This window comes from Motacilla alba, chromosome 4 (assembly GCF_015832195.1).
Source record: "Motacilla alba alba isolate MOTALB_02 chromosome 4, Motacilla_alba_V1.0_pri, whole genome shotgun sequence".
In the NCBI taxonomy this organism is placed as follows: Eukaryota; Metazoa; Chordata; class Aves; order Passeriformes; family Motacillidae; genus Motacilla; species Motacilla alba.
The window spans coordinates 59,489,263-59,506,718 of record NC_052019.1 but is presented as its reverse complement, the minus strand read 5'-3'; the positions used below and the strand labels follow the sequence as shown (position 1 = coordinate 59,506,718).

At 51.5% G+C, this 17,456-nt stretch overlaps 2 protein-coding genes across 5 annotated transcripts in view; both read left to right on the top strand.

Moving 5' to 3' along the window:
• The window catches only part of LOC119700132 (integrin binding sialoprotein), a 43,006-nt gene extending 33,110 nt beyond the window's left edge, over nt 1–9,896 (top strand). Inside the window, exons 1-7 of one of the 4 annotated variants that reach the window (XM_038134595.1) lie at nt 4,862–4,957; nt 6,009–6,082; nt 6,162–6,212; nt 6,339–6,410; nt 6,598–6,651; nt 8,701–8,802; nt 9,098–9,896. In XM_038134595.1, coding sequence (XP_037990523.1) covers nt 6,029–6,082; nt 6,162–6,212; nt 6,339–6,410; nt 6,598–6,651; nt 8,701–8,802; nt 9,098–9,679 — 915 coding nt within the window. In that variant the 5' untranslated portion in view covers nt 4,862–4,957; nt 6,009–6,028 and the 3' untranslated portion in view covers nt 9,680–9,896. Of the gene's footprint in view, nt 1–4,858; nt 4,958–6,008; nt 6,083–6,161; nt 6,213–6,338; nt 6,411–6,597; nt 6,652–8,700; nt 8,803–9,097 lie in introns of those variants that run through there. The other 3 variants (XM_038134597.1, XM_038134596.1, XM_038134598.1) reach the window with 3 other exon arrangements.
• Nucleotides 9,897–12,065: 2,169 nt separating this feature from the next.
• On the top strand, nt 12,066–17,081 carry MEPE (matrix extracellular phosphoglycoprotein). The gene is made up of 5 exons (XM_038135882.1): nt 12,066–12,091; nt 12,794–12,865; nt 14,455–14,508; nt 14,649–14,741; nt 14,842–17,081. Exons 2-5 carry the CDS (start codon nt 12,806–12,808, stop codon nt 16,840–16,842), a joined length of 2,208 nt encoding a protein of 735 aa, XP_037991810.1. The 5' UTR covers nt 12,066–12,091; nt 12,794–12,805; the 3' UTR covers nt 16,843–17,081.
• Nucleotides 17,082–17,456: the final 375 nt, after the last annotated feature.

Below are 17,456 nucleotides of genomic sequence, written 5' to 3'. Positions count from 1 at the left end.
CAGCAGAGAATTTCTTCCTAGTATTGAATCTAAACCTTCTCCCTCTCAGTTTGAAGTCATACCCCCCTTGCCCTGTCACTAGAAACTTTAAAGAAACTTCTCTTCCTCTTTCTTGTAGCCTCCCGTCAGGTCTGATGGGATTGTCTCGTCTGTGCCCCCTGTGATGTAATTCTGTTGTGGGAACCACTCCTCTCCAAGCACACTGTGGGGCCAGGAGAGTTTGATTGTGTTTCTCTGCCCTTTTCAATGGGGAGGAAAAACCTCTGACGGAATCACTGAGGCCATCAATCTGAACAAAAGAAATATCCCAGACGTGGGAAAACAGCCTTTGACCTCAGTGAAACCCCAAAATGTTACAAACCTTTTGAATACTCAAAAGAAATTTTCCTTACAGCTCTCTTTACTGCCATACACTTTGATGGCAAATAACTTTCCCATCCCTGGCTCAGCCATGTCCTGGGAGTTTTGTGGTCCCCCCAGCACTGCCCCAAGGAGCCAGGCACCACAGGATGGTACAAGTAAAGTGTAAGTATCCACCTGTACTACATTCCCCCAGCTCATGATGGAAACCTTATATCCTCTCATACTGCACTCACCAAATTCATGATGGAAACCTTAAATCCTCTCATACTGCATTCCCCAAATTCATGATGGAAACCTTCAGAGTGAGCAAGTGGTTTGCCATTCGGTTTTTTCCTGTTTTCTGAAATGCAAAGCTGCAAAGAGCTGTTGTATTTTAGCAGAAGGCATCAGGTTACTGAACACAGGGGCTAAAACCGCACCTGGGGGGGCCAAGGCAACATCTGCCCTTTCTGCCCTAGACCTGATGTTGTCTCACCTGCAGAGCAAAAAGCAGTTTTACGACAGTGTGAAAACTTTGCAAAGCCACCTTTTAAAAAAGGGAAATGAGTGCCTGAGTGTTAAGGTACTTTCTGCAGAAGACACGTACTTCTCTATGTATTTAGGCCACTTTGGATGGGGCTTTGAGCAACCTGGTCTGGTGGGAGGTGTCCCTGCCCATAGCATGGGATTGGGACTAGATGAGATTTAAGGTCCCTTCCAATCCAAAGCATTCTGTGATTCTGTGATATGTGGGTACATATATCACTCTTCTACAACTCATGTATGTACACAATAACAACCCATTCAAGAGCAGCAGTTCCTGCTGACACACACAGCGCAATTTGCCTCTGTTGCAAGTGGGGCCTTTTTAATGCCAGACTCAGGGGTTTTACCAAATTAGAGCAGTGTGTGCAGTGGAAGGGAGGTAGGCAGCCATCACCAGTGCAGCACAGAAGCAGTGTGCTTCCATGCCATTCAGATGTCTGAAGGTCCAGGGACACTGATTTAACTTTGTTAGAGAGCTGAGTTCCTGAGCTGGATGTGCAAGCGGTTGGTTGTTACTTCTGCAATGAACACAGGCTATCTTCCTGCTTGCCTCCTGGAAAATAAGACCTTCTGGGGGGATGTATTTGGCTTTTTCTCCTCAGCATGTGTTTGAGAGCTCTCACATGTGGATGGAGGCAGAGACAGCTGGGGGGACCAGACCTGGTAACTTGCTCTGGCTGATGAGGAGTTTCTTGTTCCTGAAAAAAGAAAAACAAACAAACACAGGAGATCCAATATACAGATATTGCTCAAACACATGAGGGCCTGGGTGGCGGCAAGTCTAGGATTTGCGATAATGCTGCAACCTAGCCTCGGTGATTCGCTTGGTTTGGTTCCCAGAGTTCAGGGTGCTTCAAAGTGCTCACATTACAGAGCTACTCCTGGCCTGAATTTTGCCAGGAAATAAAATTAATTTCCTTTTTCTGGTTTCTGCTCAGAGAAAACGAAAAATCATGTGAAATGTTCAGTTGCAGAGGGCCAATATATAATGGTTTTGTATTGATAATGGACACTGATACAAGGTGCATTTTAGATATTCTCCCCTCACACTTTTATTCTAAAATTGGACGTTGGCAAAAGAATAATGAGCTGTGTGTGCAGCTGATGCTGGTTTGCATTTGTATTTGTGCTCTGAGAGGTAAGAGGAAAGAGAGACATTTCTTATGCTGTTGCACCCTCTTCTTGCTCATCACTTGTCTCCCCAGCTGGTGACTGTGGCACACACACTCCTGTCCCTGACAGTATGTGGGGAGAGCTGGAAGCCAGGGCAAGCTCGCCTCAAGTGACTCCTATACCAGTTTTGGGGGTGCCCTGGCTGCTGAGCTGCTTGGCAAGGGTGCCCCTTTTCCTGGCTGCAGCAGCAACTTCGTCTCTTCCCACCATGCTCAAAGTGTTCTTCTGGTTTTGTTTTCTTTACTTATTTTTGGCCCTGAGGTTTCCTTTCAGAATAGCTCCAGGGCATGGAAATAGGACAGCGTGGCCTCAGCCCTGCAGTGCGCCTGGGTAGGGCTGGAGCACTCTGCTCTGCTCATTTACCACCTTGCAAAAATAATAACTAAATTTGGACTTAGAAGCCATGTCAGCCTGAGCCAGACAGGGACACTCTGACCCTGAGGTCCTCAGGGGCTCAGGCAAGTACACCCAAACTGTACAGGATGCTCTTGCTGGGTGCAAGCTGCAGCACAAAGCTGTGGCCAGTGGCTGGTGCAAACCCCACCTTCCACTAGACCCCGTTGGTTAAAACCCCATCCTTTGGAGGCAGATAAGCTGTTCTATGTTTGTTTCCAGCAAGGTGATATCATTTCATGAAGCTTTCAAAGCCTGCATTCATTTTTAAGCCCTGCCACCTTGGAGATGGAGTTCTTGCAAAAGCATTAAGAGACCAATGCTCCAAGCCTGCCATGTGATGATTTTAAAGTAGTAATAAAAAATAAATTTCAAATGGAAATGTTTCGGAGGTGCTGGCTGAGTTCCCTGCTGGTTTCCCACCATGGTGCTGATGAGGTTGCTGCTGCTGGTAGCCTGCCTGGGCAGCACCCTCTCCAGGAGCTAAACATAGGTGCTGGCTGCACAAGGCACCTCAGCACATGTTAATTATCCTGTTGCTTTTTAGGGATCTTGGGTGAAATATGTATTTTTATAGTCAGTTTTCCATCTTTTTTTTTAAGCAGCCTGGAGCAGAAGCCCTTTAATTACCTTAAAAATCACCTCCCACCAGGACTCTCTGTTCCCAAGCGCTGATGAAATTTTAAGCTCAGAGCCGGGCACACGCTCACTGCTTTCCTAGGCCAGGCAGCTTAGGACAGCAGGGGACAATGGGAAGCAGGGCTATCTCCGCCCTGAATGCCTAACAGGGCAGCCCCTCCAGCTGCTCCAGTCCCATGGAGATGGGGGGACATAGGAACCCTCATCCTCACAAATGCTGATTACTCTCTTTATCAGAGGCGTTGGCACCAAAGAACTGCATGGCTGAGGTGTTTTTGTGGTTTTTGTTTTGTTTTATTTGTTTGGGGGTTTTTTTTGTGTGGCTTTTCCTGGCACAAGGCGTCGGCTGAAAGCCATGGCCAGCTCCAAGCCTCCCTTATGATTAGGACTCTTCACAGTGACACAAGGGACTTTGAAGCCCATGGGGCAGCTGTGCCCTGCGGCCCCAGGGGCTGCATGGTGAGCATGTGGTATGGTCTGCTGCCAGGGGTGCTGGACCCTTGGGGGGCTATGGGGGACCTCTCCCTCCTCAGAAACAACTTATGTGCGTAGTGTTCCATCAGCAATTATCAACTCCCCATCATGTACCTGTCAATGATGGGCTCTCCTGCATGTGGTTGAAGCTGGTTTTGCCCCTAGTTTTGAGAAGAAACATTCAGGCATTTCATGGCAAAGTGGATTTTTCTGTCCTAAATAACCATAGTTTTACAACTGGCTAAGCTGACCATTACAGATCTGCCTGAAGGCATTTATTTTTCAGCACCTCTCTTCCTTGTCCTAGGGCTGTAGGGCTGAAAGCATCAAGTGGGATTTGCAGCTCTCCTTGCCACTGAGGAAAGCAAAGTTGCATTTGGTGAACAGTCATTCCCTGAACTGCTGCAGCCCAGACGTGCAGGAGCTTAGGGGCCTTTGCTGATGAGTGCAAGAAAAATCTGGGAATGAGGGAGCAGAGGTGCACTGGAGAGCTGGGTGGATAAAATCCAAGCAGGAAATGATAAATATGGGTAAAGGAGAAAAGACATCCCTGCAGAGGTGGGTGGAGGGGGCAGCATCCGCTTGCTGTATCCTGTCACCAAGATCCCCAGTGTGATTTGAGTGCACACGTGGCTGGGGCTTTTTCATTTTCCCTCCACTCCCAGGCAGTTATTCTGCTTTGCTGGGGACATACACAGATTTCAGCAGAGCAATGCCTGATTTTTGAGAGCAGGGGACTGGGCTGACCCCTGTGTGGGTCTGCGAAGTTTGCAGGGCATTAGAAACAAAGCAGACCAGCATTTTGTAGCAGTGGCAGAAATAGCTCTCAAAGGGGCACTGAGTGACACCTGTATCTGAGTCCCCTTTTCTTTCCATTCCCTTACGAAGGCCTCTGCAGGCATCCCAGAGAGGGATTTTTTTGGTTTTAGCTTTTTATTTTGGTTTAACAGCTTTGCACAAGTGGCTGTGGGGCCGGGCCTTTGAGGTCGATCTTTTTGTCTACTTGAACAAACAGTGACAGGATTTCCCAAAAAGGGAGGTGGTCACCCCCCAGCAACAGATTTCCCAATATTTATTTTAATTAAAACCCAGAGTGTTATTATACCCTCGGCCTCCCAGCTGCATATCTGAGGCCAGACCCTCAATTAAGTGGCGCAGTGCAAACCTCGCTGGGTTTGGCAGCGGCACGGGGTGCTAAGTTTGTGCACCAAATCTGCCAGCATTGAAGTTTTGGAGGGGTTTTGGTGCATGCTGGAGAGCTGGCGTCACTCTGGGCAGGGCGGTGACTGGCTTGCGGGGGAGCAAAGCCAGACCTTATATCCCAGCAGGGCAGCAGTGGGAGGAAATCTCTACCGGCTGACTCCATGGTTAGCTCTCGGTGCTGGGGCAGGTAAGCTTGCTGCAGCTTTTCCCAGCTGGGTTGTGCACTGATGTCTGCTTTTCGCAGGGAGATGGGAGGGTCAGCTTGCTGGCAGGATTGGGGTGCTGCTTTTAGTCTTTTCTTGGATCTGTGGCTTCATGAAGTGCTTGGGTGGAGGGGATCCAGAGCCTTGCTGCAAGACCAGAGAAACTTGTGGCCACTTGTTTTATAGCCTGAATTAAGCAAAAATAGGGAAACTTCAAGCACAGAAAAATGTAATAACAATTTCGTGCAAGCACAGCTGATACTGGGTTTAGGCAGAGGAAGGGTAGGAGAAAGGAAGGTTAGTGGGCCTGACTGAGCTCAGGGGGATGCTGGGAGCATTGTTTCCTGGGGGAAGGCTGGGGTGCTGCTGGAAGGATTGGGTATGTTCCTTTTTCCTTGATGCAGGAGGGCAGGCTGTGTTTTGCTGCTTTGGGTGTGCAGCTCAGACCTGCCTAGATCTAAGTCCCCATTGCATTGGTGCCTTGCCACTGCTATTTTTGCCAATGGCAGACTGTGAAGCCAATTAGTTCCATCATTTGTTTGCTTGTTTTTCCTCAGTGAGGTTACACTGGCTGTAGTGTAGTTCCCAGGAGCACTGCTTCCTAGGCAAAGCCCAAGCAGGTCTTGGAGCTATGGAAGGACGGCCGCAGTGGGCAGTGCTCCCAGCTGCTCCTGTTGCATTTCCAATGGGGCTTGGCTTTCTCTCCTCCCTTAAGGGCAATGGGGAAGCAGGAATAAGTCATCCTTCTCCAGGAAAGCTTTGAGTTTACTACATGGTGAAACTTGCTTTCCTGGTATTTTGTGGCTTCTAGAAAAAATAAAATGTATTAATGGAAGTTGAGGCAGATCTTAAAAAAAAAAAAAAAAAGAAGAAAAAGAAAGAATTTGGCCTACGGAGGGGTTGGGTGACCTCACCAAGAAAGGCTGGAGGTCAGCCTTTCTTCTCCCCAGTCACCCATGTGGACACAGACATGTGGATATTTTGGAGTGGTGTTGGAACTTTCTAGCTGAAAAGCAAGCCCTCAATGTGTTTCAGTGTTCCTAGAGACAGCAGCCATGAGGAGTGTCCTGGTGTTTGTCTGCCTGGTGGGAATGGCGTGCACCTTCTCGGTGAGTGCCAGGCAAGGGGGGACCCCCTGGCCTTGACAGGGCTGGTGTGGGGCAGCTGTCAACCCACCCTTTCCCCCAGGTCAAGAGCTGGCTGCGGCAACCCAAGTTGGACGACTCAGAAGAGAATGCGGTAGGGTCTCCCCCACCCTGCATGCCTAGTCCCACATGGGGCTGATCTTGAGGAAGAGCACATTTTGGTGGCTCCTGTACCCAAGGCCCCAGATTGATGGGATTTTCCCCCTCCTTCTCCTGGTAGGTTTTCAAGAGCCAGCGCCGGCATTACCTGTACAGATACATCTATGTGTATCCCCGGCAGCGATGGTACCAGGTGGGTGCTTCTGAGGGGTTGCTGCTGCTTCACCGCCCTCTAAATGCAGAGATTTTGGCCCAAATGAGATGGGGGCATGGTCTGTGCCCTGTTGGCATGGCCTGTGGGCCTGGGCACAGAACATTGTACTCATGACACCACTGGGAATGCACCCACCCACCTCCAACTTGGTTTTTCCTCTTCTTAGGGTAGTGACTCATCTGAGGAAGAGGGGGATGGCTCGGAGGAGGAGGAAGAGGGGGTGAGTAGGGCAAACCAGCAGCCTGCAAAACAAATACGGGAATTCGGGAACTTTGGTTTTGTAGTCTCTGCTCATCAGCATTTGTGGTCACTGACTTCCCATAGGCTTGCAGTCTGGATACAACTGGATTTTCTACTCTGGATATTTTTTTACTTTTTTTCTTTTTTTTTTTTTTTGGTCAATATTTTCCTTTTGCTTTCCTTTTTCTTCCTGGGCAAGGGTTGCACCGAACAACCCTGAGACAAATTCTCTGGGTTTCTATTTCCAGTGGCTCAGAAAGGAGCAGGATGGGCCAAAGGACAGAACCAGGGAGGTTCACACAAGGAAGAAGGTGCTGTTAGGAACTCCTGTTACCTTCCTCTTTCAGGGTCTGTTACCCCTGTAGCACTGAGAATACCCCTATGGAAAATCCAGTTATGCTCTGCATGTGTGTCTGTGGAGAGACACAAACTGATGCTATATTGGGAAAGTCAAATTTGTATCAGTCAGATGGTAAAGCTGCTCCTGTCTGCTGGATCAGTGTGGGCTTGGGTACCTCTGTAGTTGTGAGAGCAACCCAGGTCCAAAATTAAATGTTAGGGATAACAAAGATCTTTTGTGCCTTATTGGGCTGCAAATGCTCAAAAATAGTCCAGTGGTCTCAGGCACACAGGTGCTTTGAAATAAGGATCTGGTATGCTTAGAATCCTGTGTGTCTTGCCTAATCAAGTCTTTTAGTTTTTTCTTTTTAAAAAGTTATTTAATGAAAGCCAGGGAATCTGGTTTTAAACCCCGCTTTGGAGACCTGTCAGGGCTTAAGATATAGCATGGGGTGGCCCCTGTGCCAGCCCTGGCACCTCCCTGCATTTTGCCCCATTTTAGCTGTTTCTCTCCCCAACCACTGCAATCACTCGGGATTAATTTGAGCAATGGGATGGGCAGAAAAAGGTGGAATTTCATTTCTCAGGAAGAAATTAACTTGTATGCAGGAATGTAGCTGCTCTTTAGGTCTGCCCTTTTCATTTTGAGGGCACCAGAGCAGTTGCTGCTCTCATACACGGATGTGCCTTCACTGGCAGGGTGGTCAGAAAGATGAATCATTCTGAAAGGCCCCAAGGTCAGTTACAGGGATGTAAAAAGCATTATAAAGCATATCAGTATGTAAAAAGCATTATATTGGCTGCTGTATAGGGAGCATCACTTCCACTGGCACAGTTGGCTGCACTGTGCAATTTGATGGCTCTCCTGTTGGAGAGGAGAGCAGCCTGGAGTTTCTCTGCCAGCACGTGCACCTGTATTTCAAGGTCTGAGGTGGCCCAAAATGCCAGGGTAGGTGTCCTTGTTCTTGGCATGTGAGCAGCAGGGATGGATTGCCCAGGGCAGCAATGACACTGACTTCAGGTCTCCCTGCCATGGCTCGGCAGGGAGACCTGAAGTCAGAATCATTGCTGTGTGTCATTGCAGTGAAGTCAGTGTCATATGCTAGTGCCAGCAAGCTCCACCTCCCAGGCTGGGCCCCGGGTGAATTGCTCCACCAGCTCCTCAGTGTCTGCTCCAGGCTCTGTTTGCATTTGGGTTATTCCTTACCCTTTTTTTAGCCATGCACCCCATTGAGAGCCCCGCTCTGCTGCTGATCTCTGGGGCCAAGTGTTGCCGATGGTCGATTGCTGGTGGGGTTTGGGCTCATGCCTGGCTTTGAGCCATCACACTCTCACTGACCATCCGCACATGACGTGCAGCGTGTTCGCATGCAGTGTGCCTGTGGCTTTCTTTGTTTACTGGAAACTGGGGGAGGTAACTGCGGAAGAAAACCTTTAGATGCTTTGCAAAGCAAAACTTGGAGCCAGAATGGGAACACCCGACTCCAGCCACCACCACATAATTGAACAGCTCCAGCTGCCCTGCTGCAGCTTCTACATTTCAGCCTGGAACAAGACTCGTGAGAAAGCAGGGAACTTGGAGCAATGCCCAATGCTCTGTGTGGATGCTCTGTATCCCTCTTGCTGCGGGGAGGCCTGCGCTCCACTCCAGCTGCTGACCCCCTGCCCTGACCTTTCCCTGTCTTTGTAGGAGCCATTTTATGCTGGAACCAAGGCAGCTGGACATCCTGCTGGAGCAGCCCCTGAGGACTGCCAAGTTGCACTGGGAGGAGATGTCACATCCCCCCAGCAGGTGTGGTTTGGGGAGATAGAGGGAGCACCCATGGGGAGGGGGCTGTTCACTGCATGTTTGCTTGTACCCATGGGATACCCTGCACCCTGTTTCTGCTTGGGGGGTTGCTGGGGAAATACCTATAGCTGGACCAAGCTCTGGGCATTAACTTGGGGTTGGAAAGGGTATCCCAAAAAGACAGTCCTGCCATGAAAGGTGTAGGGGGATTCTCAGCTGTGCCCGTACCTTCCCCTTTCCACATGGAGCTGCAGCCTCCTGACATCCAAGTAATGCTGTGCTGTCTTCCCTCTGCCAGGGCAAGGGCTGCCAAAGGATCAGGCAGAGAACTGCCAGCAAGGGGGAAGACTCTGAAAATGAAGACAGTGATGAGAATGAGGAGGAAGAGGAGGAAGAAGAAGTAGATGAGAATGAGAATGGTGTCAATGGCACAAGCACCAATACCACAGAGGGTATTGGACCTCATGGCAATGGCACTGTGGTGGCTGAGGAGGGCACTGGTGAAGCTGTGGAAGAGGAGGAGGAAGAAGAAGAAGAGGAGGAGGAGGAGGAGGAGGAGGAGGAGGAAGAGGAAGAAGAAGCTGAAGCCACCACCATTGAAAGCACCACCAATGAAGAGGGTCTGACACAGGCAACCACTATGGATGATGGGGGACCCACAGATGTCACCACAGATGCAACCACAGCTGGGGAGGTGTGGGAGTATGATGTGACAGCCAGGGACCACAGCCGGGGGGACGAGGGCACCACTGAGGGTGGGTACGAGGAACAGGATGAGTATGCACGTGGGGACAGCTACCGGGCCTACGAGGATGAGTATGGCTACTACAAAGGGCATGGATACGATGTGTATGGCCAGGAATACTACTACAGCCAGTGAGCATGGGGGATAGCCCTGGTGCTGTCTCTGTCAGCCCTAGTCATTCAGGAAGGTGCATTCAAAAGCTCCCTGGAGCCACTGCATGCCAGAGGGGATGCCAGGCAGCTTGCCATGCACACTGGCTCCATCCCAGGCTTTTTTTTTTTTTTTTGTGTCTTGCAAAGTGAAATGAAATGAAATGAAATGAAATGAAATGAAATGAAATGAAATGAAATGAAATAAAGCAACTGAACTGAGCTTGTTGGTGACAAAAGGTTTGCTGCCAAATTTTCTGTGGCCAGTGGAGCAGCACAGCACTTGGTGAGAGGCTGAGGGGCTACGGTTGCCTATGATGCTTAGGGCTGAATCTTGTTACTTCAGCTCAGATACACTTGAAAGGAGGGAGGAACAGCAAGGCTAGCCTGGAAAACTTCTGTAGAGTGCCCTCTGAAAAATGAAAGGGCGCTTTTAGGGACACTGCTGTGGGATTACAGACACATTTTACATAAACTTGATGTGAATTTCCAATTTGTGAGCAGTGACAACTTTATCATGTCTTTTATTCCTTGGTAATGTGCCTCCCATGGCCTGACCACACACCAGGCAATGTCAACAAGGGTAAAAACACTCATTTCTCTTTCTGTGCATCACTAGCTGTAGATGCACACCCCTGTAAGGAGGGCTTTGCTTTGTTCCTGCACCAGGCATGTGGGTATGAGATTGGGCAACTTGGATGTGTGTCTTGATCACCAGTACTGCAGCCCAAAATGCCCCTGTCACACAGCCTCATTCCCAGAGCAAGGTAGGGCTGTCACAGTGACAGTGGTGCATCCACTCCCCTCCTTCATCAGAGATGGGGATGCCTAGCTGGGAATCCTCAGGATCCCTGCTCAGGGTCCCTTCCCAAAGGGGTATGTCCCTGGCCAACTGGTGATCTGCATTATGGATAGGGATAGAACAAATCCCACTGGGTGGCAGATGCCACCATCTGGGAATAGTGATGGCCCTCATGCACAGTTTATGGCAGGTACTGTGCTTCTCTTGCACTCCTAGGAAGGAAACCTGAGTTCAGCTTCTGATGCAGGTGCAACTGCAGAACTAGTCTATTCCTGCAGCAGCAAGTCGCTGGCCATTGTACAAAACTGCTTCTGTATGCCAAAGCCAGGCTGCAGCTTCTGGGGAGGCAGGAGGTGCCGCCTGCAGCATGGGCACGCCTGGGGACAAATCCCTATGGCGATACTGAGGAGCCCTGCACGCACTCATGACTGGTGCGGGGACACAAGAGTTCCATCATCCACATCCCCAGGGGGTGCCCAGCTACGTCAGGTAAGGGACATGGACAAAGGGCCCTGGCGCTGCCAAGGGCCAGGTCCCACTTCTACAGGGCGGTTAGCCCAGTCCTACGTGCGTCAGCCCCCCAGGCATCTGGCAAAGGCTCTCCTCCCGGAGCCAAGGCACATGGGCTGGCTGCCCTGTGGGGTGGCATCTGACTGCCACTCCCTGGCCAGTGGCTAGGGTCAGTTTCCTGCTGGCTCCAGGATTTGCTGCTGCTTGAGGCTGGATGCTGATGGTTTAAACATTTCTGGTGATAACATGGGAGTTGTGCCAGCTCCCAGGGTTTGGGTTAGGGCAGAGTGGATAGTGGGATGGGAGCTGCTGTCACCACCACCACAGTGACTGCCTGAGCCAGGCTGGCTGCAGCAGTGGGAACCCTTCTTGGCAAGGGGGTAGGTGACCAGCAATGCCACCAAAAGTATAGGTGGAGAGAAGGAGGGTTTGTATATCATGCACACCCTTGTAGCACTTCTTTGTAATGAAGGTGGGCTCAAAGGGACCTGTGCAAGCAGTGCATGGAAAAACATACATATTTTTTTCTTTTTTGCCACTCTTCTATTTTGTGCTTGCACAGGTTGAACTCAGAGGGGTTGAGGTTGAAACCAAAAAAGCAAGTGTCAGAAGACACAGGCATGGTGGTGGCTCTCAGCTTGGCCAACACTGCCCTTGTCTCTCAATGGCCCTGGACCAGGCCTGGCTCTGGATCTTGCCCTTCCATTTCTGCAGCCCTGCCAGCCATGTTGGTCACAGTGAGCAAGTCAAGACTCACTGCACACTCTCTTATCAATAACCAAGCTGGATGTGTGCCACACTAAGATCTGCACTAATCATTGAGCAATTTTGCCTTCAGAACAGATATTTATAAACTGTGCTTTCTGTTTATCCAGCCAGGTGGAACATTTGATAGCTGTCTTTTACCACAAACACATTTTTAGCTGGAAATTACTCCCCCTGGTAATCTATGAGTGCTGCCAGAGCTGACAAATGTCCCTGGGCAGGAGCTGATTGGCTCTGTGCAGCCGAGGCCAACTTTAAATTTCAGCAAAGTGGGCACAGGCTCCACAGTCTGCCACTGGGACCTGCCTCTGACGGGAAAAGGTAATCTTCTTACCTAGCTTCCTGCCCTGTCTCTCCCTAGCCCTTCAGCTCTGCTGTCCCTGAACAGGGATTCTCCTGCTTTCACTCTGGGCAAGCCACAATAGGGATGGGGACATCTTGATCCTTGGCTGTGCACATCTCTTGAGCTTACATTGCTTTTGTACTGCTGATCTTTGTGCATGTATTTCCTTCTGGTGTTTTCTGTAGCAGTACTGGTATGGCTTCAGTCTCTGGGATGGACCTGCAAGCCCAAGGAAGGGTGGTTGGGTAAAATGAGAATTGGCAATAGAGATATTGCCTGCTGCCATTTATCAGTGCTGTGAAAGCCTGCTGCTTTCTTAATTTGAATTTATGAACAGCTTAGCTTGCAGCAACTTTAGGGGATCATTGCAAATGTCCACCCAAGCTTTGACAGAGGAAGTTAGGCAGTTTTAATAGCCAGTGTCAGAGCTCCCACTCGGAGCTGCTGGCTGTGCCCTAAGCACATGGTGAGAGCATTGCCCTTGTTGCGAGAGATGCAAAGAGGCAGGACAATGCCAAGGGCCACCGCAAAGCCTGGGAAAAGCCAGGGCCACTGGAAAACCCTGCTGCCATGGGAGCTTTGGGATAGCAGGAGCTTTTAGGTTGCTGCTAACTAGGATTATTGAGGACCACAAGTCCCAGGAATACAAACTGCAGCAATGCTTCACTTTGTACCTCCAGGAACAGCCCAAGATGCAAACATCCCTTGTCTGTCTGTGCCTGTGCCTGCTCAGCACAGCCCTCGCCACACCTGTGAGTATGGCTTTTCCTGGGTTCCCAGCATACTGCTGGAAGCATGAGATGGGCTATCCGGTGCATCCCGGCATGCTTTCAGCAGTGGGAAAACATGGGTTGTAGTTGTGTACACCACCTCTGGTGCTTGGGGAACAGAGTAAGGTAAACAGCAGAGGTGAGCCCAGAAGAAAAAATATATATTAGCACTGAGGTGGCTGAGCATGTTCCTTCAGTTTAGCAATCAGGGCATTGCACAAGTGTCCGTCTTGGTGGCTGTACCTCTTCCCCTGGATTTCTGTGGATCTGGGATCTGCCCGATGCTTTTGGCCTGTGAACAACCTGAGCCAAGCCGCAGGAAGGGAGGTGCGGTAAGGATGCTCATCTTACCCATGTAGGGAACAGTGGTCAGAGGGCCACCCACCATTATTTTCCAGCTCTCCTAATTTGAAATTTTGAGAGATTTAACTGAAAACAGGGCAAGCTAAGATGAATATAATAGGAGCCATTTTTGTCCTGCATAACTGTTGCTCAGCTTACTAAATAGACAGCTAGAGTGGAAGTCTGCTCCTAGAAAAGGCTTGCTTTTTTTGTCAGGGTAAGGAGGAGGGAAATCCCATCTTCCCTGAGATGGCCCCTCCCATGTGTCTTTTACCTCTTTCCTATGTGTCTTTTACCCCATAGAGCAAGCTCTTACAACCTGGTCTGTAGCAGAGCAGCCCAGGGGAAGGCAATAAATCAGCACAGATTTGCTTTTCAGATAGGAGCACAGATGGGAGTTAATGCTATGCTGTGTGACCAGAGCTGTAATCCAGCCTTTGACACTGTTCACAAACAATGAAACAACCTGGGAATATTCAATACTTTGGGGTGTGTTTCTGCCCCTTCAGCTAGGCTTGGGATGCTTCAGTGACTAATTTTTCTGAAATCAAAGAGGACACCCCTCCATGGGGCTGTCTCTCACTCTGGCACATAAGGAATGCCTGAAATGGCTTTGTGGGACTCACAGGATGCTCCCACCAGTAGGTTCCCCAACCCTGAGGGATAGACTAGCCAATACCCACCAAAAGATGCCAGGATAATCAGGGAGAGCTGGAAGCCTGCAAGCATGTACAGAAACCCAGCTGAGAGGACACACAAGTTGCTGCTCAGTAGCACAGTAAAAACTGGAAACTCCACCATTTAACCAGCTCTGGGCTCTCATCACAGGCAGATCCAAGCAGTAAGCTGGAGCATTCTTTTGTGAGCAATGGTGCTATGTATTAAAAATGCTCTGTGGTAAAATCCTCTGCAGCAGTCTCCAGGAAAAAGTTATTTGTAATTTATCAACGATACCATACGAAAGCTAGCACACAATACAACCATGCTGTAGCAAAATTCACAATACTTTTCAGACCCTGGAAATGGGATTTTGACCTTTCCTGCTACTGCTGTCTTTAAGTCAGCACCCCAGGTAGTGCCTGGGAATTTGGTGGCTTATCAATGCAGTTTTCCCACCCTTCCCTGAAGGTGGGAAAAGGGTGGGTGGTCAGCAGTCGGCACTGGCAACTGCCTGTATGCTAAGGCAGTGTTTGATGCCTCAGCTCTTCCCTGTGTTTTGCTGCCCACAGGTGCCACCGCCACTGCCTGGGAGAGCTGCTGGGAACTGTGTGGGACAGCACCGGGTATGTATCCCTCTGCCACCTCCTGGGGCCTCAGTGGGTACTGGTGAGACTCTACTGTAGTGCCAGACACAGAAAGGGAAACTCCTGCCAATGCAATTAATAAGAAAATTGTGGATTTGGGTTATTTTCTTCCCCACCAGATACTTCTGAAAAGCTGCAATGCCAAGCATGGCTTCTACATTTTCAAATACGTCTACTCATTCTCAACGCGGAGGAACCAGACACAGATAAAGGTAAGGAGGTGGCCAGGGGACACTGAGGGACCCTGGCCTGCCTGCTGTGCCTCCAGCAGGAATCCATCACCCTGACCTCTCCCTTGTGTGTACTACACAGAAAGAAGAGGCTGACCACCAGAGTATCATCCCTAGCCACCGGCTGGATGAGGGCAATGCCAGGCGGGAGCCACCAGCTGGGTCAGCTGGGACAGCCCCAGAGCACACGGCTGGGACAGCCCCAGACAACAGCAGCACTGAAGTAATTGAGTATGGGATTGTCTTCAATCCTGAAAACCGCAGCACCCCAGGCATCAGCAGGGATGGTCCCAGTCCTCATCCTGGGACTGGCATGCGAGTGCGTGGCAGTGGTGGTGGCATGGGTCCCACCCCATCCAGCTCAGAGGGCAGCGGCGATCTCGATTTGGTGGTGGAAGTTGATGGCAGTGTTCCCATTCTTCCTCAGGGTGAACGCCCCAGTGAGGCTGTGATGGGGAACAGGTCCAGGATCAGGAGTGAGAATAAGGATGATGATGCCCCCAGGGTGGTTCCGGTGGGGGGAGCTGTGACTCCTGGGAGGGGGAGGGCCCCTACTACCAGAGGGGCAGGGGACGAGGGCAGTGGGGAGGCCACTGCTTCTGGCCAAGGGCAGGACGGTGTTAAGCAGGGTACAGGGACAGGAGGCGTTGCTTTGTCCTCTGTCACTGAGAAGACTGAGGATGTGCAAGTGGATGCTGCAGGTGTGGATGAATACACTTACATCCCCAGTTCAGGCAGTGTCACCATCACCCGTGGGAGCCTGGACAGCACAGACAGTGCCCATGGCTTCACCCAGGTCTCTCCAGGCAAGGATGATGAGGTAAACATCTTCATTGGGAGGGCCAACATCCATGTGGGGGAGCAGGTAACTACCCAGGCTGGTGTCACAGGGAGTAGGGAGAAGGATGGCATCCCCTCTGTGGGGAGCAGCAGGCCCCTCCTCAGGCTGGACGTCACTGTGGCACCCAGTGGTGATGAAGATGACAGCATCCCTGCCCGCAGGCAGCATGAAAGACTGGCCACCACAGCCACCCCGTCCCATGGGGACAGCATTACCAGCAGCCTCAGAGACAGCCATCTCACTGGAGAGGATGAGGAAGGTGCCACCACCATTGGTGTTGATAGAGGACTGGTAACCCCTGTCCCCTGGAGTGTCACTAGTGGTGACATTACCATCCCCACAGTGGCCAGCATCTATGGGAAAGATGATGATGAGGTAAGAGGAGAGGGGCAGAAGTCCAAGGGGAAGCCAAGCCATGTGGCTACCACGACCCCCCACCACAGGGGTGACATGGAGGCCACTACCTCTGTCCCAGCCAAAGGGGCCAGCATCCACGCAGCCGCTACTGAGGGGGACCACACCACCCCATCGGTACCAGCCAGCAGCCACAAGGCAGGCATGGGCACTGTGCTCGGAAGAGGAGGGAGTGGGGAAGTGGGGACAGCCACCTCCGTACCCTCCCATGTGGAGGCACGGCCCAGGGCAGGGATGAAGGTCCATCCAGGGGGAGCAGGGCTAGACAAGACACCCAGGATGGACAAAGCACCATTCCCAAGTGGGAAACCCAGCAGCTGGGCGTCGAGCGGGGCTCAGAGAAGTGTTGGTGGCTATGACGGCGATGCTGGGGGCAGGTCTCATGCCACCAAAGCAGGAGCCAGCCCCGCTCCACAGGCAGGGCAAGACACAGGCAGCATGGCAGCAGGCAGGGGCCAGGAGTGGGGGCGAGGCGCAGAGAGCGGGACAGCAGTACTGGGGACCAGAGGCAGCCGCCTGCCCGGGCACCACGGCAGGAGGCTGGGGACTGGGGCGGCGGGCACCATTGCGACACTGGGCCGCAGCCGGCAGCTGGACCAGGTGAAACGCGCTGACGAGCTCCACGTCCGTGAGCGGGCCTTTTACAGTCTTGGCAGGGTAGGTGGCGGCCCCCAGGGCCCCTACCCTGGCCTCGGGAGCGCCGACAGCAGCCAGTCCTCCGAGGGGGACCGGGGCAGCCACAGTGAGAGTGGACAGACGGGACTGCAGCCCTCAGGGTGGGGATCCCCAGGGTACCCCCAAGGTCGCTGGATCCAGGGGCCCCTCTGAGGCGCAGCCAGTATCCACCCTGGTAGGCTCCAGCGGTGGAGTTGGGGGGTAACTTGCCATGTTTTCCCCCTTGGCATCCCCCCTGCGGGCTCTGCTCTTGCCTGGGTGAGGGGCAGGTTGCTGGGGGGCACACAGTGCTTCACAGCCCAGGAGCCAAAAATCACTGGTTCATGCAATCTGCTGTTAATCCGGGGGAGGCTGCACATGGCACAGGAGCAGGAATGCATGGGGGTGCTGTGCTAGACAGCCAGGGAACAGCAGCTATGCTACAGGGCATAGGGTAGCGGTGTTTGTGCACTGATGCGAAGCAACTAAAGAAGCAGTGAGAAAAAGCTTCTGTCCTCGCAGTTTCACTTCCAGCCTACTGGAGAAATAAAGGCATTTCTGAACCTGAAGATCTGGTGACTCTGGTGTTTGCAATGGGACTTCAGGCAGTCACTGCCACAAGCAGCGTGCTGGGGGTGGGCTGGTCCCTGGGCATGAGGGGATTTCTGGCTCCAGCACATCCCTGGCCCTGCCATTTCTTGTGGGACTGCAATTTGGCTAACAAGCCCCACACATCTCTCCCTTGGGATACCAGATCCTGCCCAGGGCCACCAGCATCTCTGGGCTTG